The sequence below is a fragment of the Poromitra crassiceps genome, assembly GCF_964638095.1.
Source record: "Poromitra crassiceps genome assembly, chromosome: 23".
Classification (NCBI taxonomy): Eukaryota; Metazoa; Chordata; class Actinopteri; order Beryciformes; family Melamphaidae; genus Poromitra; species Poromitra crassiceps.
The window spans coordinates 1,904,914-1,910,262 of record NC_139639.1 but is presented as its reverse complement, the minus strand read 5'-3'; the positions used below and the strand labels follow the sequence as shown (position 1 = coordinate 1,910,262).

General features: G+C 43.5%; 1 protein-coding gene across 1 annotated transcript; it reads left to right on the top strand.

The window, feature by feature from the left end:
* Positions 1 to 3,126: 3,126 nt before the first annotated feature.
* Positions 3,127 to 5,047, top strand: LOC310796922 (E3 ubiquitin-protein ligase TRIM39-like; the record flags this gene model as incomplete). Its single annotated transcript, XM_083659171.1, has 1 exon — positions 3,127 to 5,047. One exon carries the CDS (start codon positions 3,127 to 3,129, stop codon positions 4,762 to 4,764), a length of 1,638 nt encoding a protein of 545 aa, XP_083515297.1. The 3' UTR covers positions 4,765 to 5,047.
* Positions 5,048 to 5,349: the final 302 nt, after the last annotated feature.

Below are 5,349 nucleotides of genomic sequence, written 5' to 3'. Positions count from 1 at the left end.
ATTATTATAATAGTGCTAAATTCCAACATTATAGGAAACATGCTGAAATGTATACGCGTGTTTTCATCCATTTCATCACATGGCACAGGTCAGGAATGGAGTATGGTGTGTGAGGCTTGGAATCAGGTGTGTTTGGTATGAACATGCCAGTGAGTGAGTGAGTGGTACAATTGAGTATAGCAGTGTGCTGCCATCTACTGGTCATACATTCTTGGCATTTGACAGTAATCTTAGATCACTAAGCCCAGTAAATTGCTGTTGATCTATTCCAGGGGTTTTCAAAGTGGGAGGCGGGCCTCCCCAGGGGGGCTCCAAGCAGTTTCAGGGGACGCTCAGTGAAGTGAAACAATATTACATTAGTTATCAAAAGGTGATCACATAGAATATCCTCAATGTGTCTGATTTGGTTAAACAGATAGTTTAGAGATACAGTCGTTTGGGGGAATTTTTACAGATTTTCCCCACTTTCCCAGAGTTAGAAACAATTAAATGCCTTCAGACAGACCTTGATGTATTTGGTGTTGTCTGAAGTATGTCAAACACCAATCTGAGGCCATCTTGGCTTTAATTGTTGAGTGTCTATGGGATCAAATAACACAATCATGATGATCCCATAGGCATCCAGGAATTGAAGCTTTGCCTGGGGGGAGGCCCACAGTCTCATACTTTGAAAACCCCTGATCTATTCTAAACTATATCCATGTGTCTGTTCAGTCTTATGAATTCATATGGTTTTATAGTTAGAATAATAACACATTTAATTAATAAGAAGTCCAGGGAGTCACTTTTGTACAATAATACAATTTGTAAATTAATGGCCGACACCCAGGTGATCTTCCTGTGTAACCCCGCCGACAAGCTCTGACTGCAAGCCTCAGATCGTCTACCTGCCGACGGGCGCCGTCCCGGTGCTGTGTGACCCGCGCCACAACCCGGCCTGCAGGCCCATGACAGAGGAGGAGATGAAAGCTGCTGCACCTCCCCCTCCCCCTCCGCCCCCACCTCCTGCCCCCAAAAAGTCTGTCCCACCCACACCCCCGCCTCCACCTCCTGTCAAGGGCATGGAGTACGACTGTGACCCGTACTGGGACCCCGACTGCCTCATCGACCACCCTCCCAGCCCCATCACAGAAACTGCTGCACCGGCTGCGCCCGTTGAGGAGAAAGTGGTGAAAGAGGAGGTGGCACCAGCTGAGGAACATGTTGCTGAAGCACCAGTGGAGCAGAAAGCCCCCGACTTTGACCCTTATGATTTCAAACGTGACCTCTGACCCCTTCCGTTACGCTGATCCAGCTCCAGAGCCTGAGTAAAAATCAAGCTTAAAAAATATAGCCTACAATGCAGGGAAAGACTAAAATATTAAGTACAGGATCAATCCAGCCAGGACTGCTTCAGAGGACAGGCAAACACACAATATTTGTATGGCCATTGTTTGTCCAAATCACAAATGGGTATGATGGGTATGATGCCATGTTTGTATGTATGTGTGTGTTCATAAAAAATAAATGCACAATAAAGTTGTGTGCCAATAATTTGTGGTACTACTACAGCTCTGTCTCTAGTGGTAAGAATAAAAACCAATCACCAAATTGATTTGACCCCGCCCCCAAAGGGCGGAGCAACAGGAAACGGAGGAGAGAGCATTTCAACGTCACATTCCGGAATTGAAAGAGAAAGTAACTCGCGACAACATTGCTGCTTGCTGCAGTTGAGGAAAGTGTCTCTGTTTCTCTCAAAAGAAAAGAAAACTAGCGGTAAGTAACAGCAGATCATATTTACTGTCTGTCTTTAAACAGAGAGCAAGAAAGAACACAAACTGCAACTGTGTAGGCCGATGCAGATAATGGAATGGAATTCAGTCTGTATCGTATGATTTCACTTAAGTGTAGTCTACGATTTTCGATTTTAGCAGAAAAAATAAGTCCAAAAAGAGACTCCACTTGCTTTCAGGCACTCTTACAGTGAAAGAGAGGTGAGCTAGGAGTGCCCAATAATATCAAAGCCTTTATCAGCATGGCTAAAACCAACATTAACAAGCCAACATGAGCAGCGTGGTCTTCTTCAGGCCATCAGCTGACAGGTGAGGCCTCAGGCCATATTGATGAGTTGAATGTGTTCTGTTAAGCCTGACCCAGAGATCAGCAGGAATCAGTAAGGGAATGCCTCTGTAACACATGGAGCCTCTGAAACTGGTCAAAATGGAGATAAGGAGGATTATATGAAATGATTTCTTCCTAAAAATGTTGACGTGTCAGCAAGCAACCATTCTCATCTTTAGAGTAGTATAAGTCCAAGTGAAATATGTGCCTGGGGATACTCAATTCAATCTAATGTTCTAATTTTTTTAATGTAATTGTTTATGAAAGTCCAATAGTTGATTTCCCACTGAATATGATATCAAGAAAATATCATTAGTAAAACAGTGATTAAAAAAAGGATTATTAAGACAATTTAAAACAGAAAAACAGTCACTTATAGTTAGGAGATAAACTTGAGCCCACAAGAACACCAGTCTTTTTTTATTAAATGTTGTCTTTAAAGATAATTATGTGATTGTGAATGATCCAGTCAATTAAAGACAGTACAGCAACAACCTGATATCCAGCTGATAAGGCAGGACATGTCTCAAAGCAGACATGAACTTATGATAGAGATATTAGCATATAGGCTACCAAGGAGTGTGAATGGAGACATCAGTTGTGTCCTCAATATAGGAGGAGAGTTTCATTAATGAAGTCAATATATTGAGATGCACTTTTGGTGAATGAACCATTGTCAGATAAAATCGTGTGACCCGAGGTGGGTTGTCTCCAAGGTCTGTTTGTATATTTAGAAAGTCAGTAGAAAGCAGCGTAATAATCGGCTGTTGAACTTGTAAGAAGTTAAGTTCATTGTCATTAACCCAACAGTGTCTCTATAGACAGGCCAATGAAAGCTTTTTAAATTATTGGACACACCTTAGCTCTCCTCCTCGTTGACGCTTTAAAACAGCATAAAAAATGAGTATAGTCCCTTTTTTGCATTTTTTTAAATCCAACTTCAATTTCCCTTTTAAAGGTATTGTCATTCAAGAATTATGTAATAAATGTTATTTCACACTTTCCCTTCATGTCTTGTGTCTAGATATGTCTGCTGCCAGCTGTCTCCAGTCTGAAGAGCAGTTTCTGTGCTCCATCTGTCTGGATGTGTTCACTGATCCAGTCACCATACCATGTGGACACAACTTCTGCAAGAACTGCATCACACAGCACTGGGATGTTAGTGTCCAGTGCCAGTGTCCCATGTGTAACAAGATTCTCGACAGAAGACCTGAGCTGCATGTCAATACTTTCATATCTGAGATGGCTGCTCAGTTCAGAAAGTCAGCTCAGATGAAAGCTAGCAGCTGTCCAGACCAGCAAAGTGCCAAACCAGGAGAAGTTCCCTGTGACATCTGCACAGGGACCAAACGGAAGGCCATGAATTCCTGCCTGGTGTGTCTGACCTCCTACTGTGAGACTCACCTGGAGCCTCATCAGAGAATCAAAAGTCTGAAAAAACACAAGCTGATGGATCCTGTGGAGAACCTGGAAGGCAGGATGTGTAAAGAGCATGAGAAACCACTGGAGCTGTTCTGCAAGTCTGACCAGATGTGTGTGTGTGCGCTCTGCACTGTTTTAAACCACAAGTCACATGACATTGTTCCTCTGGAAGAAGGATATGAAGAAAAGAAGACTGAGCTGGGGAAGACGGAGGCTGAAATTCAGCAGAAGATCCAGGAGAGACGACTGAAGATTCAGGAGATCAAACACTCAGTGGAGCTCAGTAAGGAAGATGCAGACAGAGAGATAGCAGACAGTGTGCAGGTCTTCACCGCTCTGAGGCAGTCTGTGGAGAGAAGCCAGGCTGAGCTCATTGAGACGATTGAAGAGAAGCAGAAAACAACAGAGAAGCAGGCTGAAGGCTTGATCAAAGAGCTGGAACAGGAGATCTCTGAGCTGATGAAGAGAACCGCTGAGGTGGAGCAGCTCTCACACACTGAAGACCACATTCACCTCATCCAAAGCTTCCCATCCCTGAACACTCCTCCACACACCAAGGACTGGATAGAGGTCCATATCCACTCATCATATGAGGGGGCTGTGAGGAGAGCTGTGGCTCAGCTGGAGGAGACACTCAGTAAAGAGATGGAGAAGCTGCTTGATGTTGAGCTGAAGAGGGTCCAGCAGTTTGCAGTGGATGTGACTCTGGATCCTGATACAGCAAATCCCTGGCTCATCCTGTCTCATGATGGGAAACAAGTACATGCTGGTTATGTAAAGAAGAAACTCCCAGACAACCCAGAGAGATTATCTTCTTGTAGCTGTGTCTTAGCAAAGCAGAGCTTCTCTTCAGGGAAGTTTTACTACGAGGTTCAGGTTGAAGGGAAGACTGAGTGGGATGTAGGAGTGGCCAGAGGATCGATCAACAGGAAGGGAGACATCACACTGAGTCCTGAGGATGGCTACTGGACTGTATACATGAGGAATGGAAATGAGTACGAAGCTGCTGCTGACTCTCCTGTCCTCCTCTCTCTGAAGACGAAGCCCCAGAAGGTGGGGGTGTTTGTGGATTATGAGGAGGGTCTAGTCTCCTTTTATGATGTAGATGCTGCAGCTCTGATCTACTCCTTTACTGGCTGCACCTTCACTGAGAAACTCTACCCATACTTCTATCCTGGTCCTATTAGTAATGGTAAAAACTCTGCCCCCCTGATCATCTCTCCTGTCAATCACACAGATTAGACTAAACATTCATGTTCCTCAGGATTCATTGTCAGTTAAGACAATTTACACACACATAGTTTTTTTTCCTTCAGGTAACTACTACGCATTCTAATGTTGAATTTTATTTTATAGAACAACAACCAAAACACTTTGCAGACTTGTCTAGCACATTTGTATATTAATTTGTTCTTTCAATAGGGCTCTCCACTGAGAGAAGCGCAGTAACTACTGATGAAACTTGTCTCTTTACCTTTCTTCTTCTTAACAAAGTGTGTGGTGTTATGGCTCATGTTCATGTGACGTAGACAAAGTGATTTAGTTGTATTGTTGTGTGTGTGTGTGTGTGTGTGTGGGGGGGGGGGTTCGGTTAAAGTTCAACAAGAATCCAGTATTTTTCTTTATATCCCATTTTTCTTTGATCATTAAAGTGAGTGTGTGAAAACTACACATTTTCCAGTTTCATTGTAACACCTCTCTCTATTCACCCCTTTAACGGTGCATGATGCACACCACAGTGACACTAGTCAGTTGTCCATTCATTCATTAAGTATTGAATGCATCTGTCATCTCCTTCCAAAGCATGCTGGGATACCTGGCGATGGA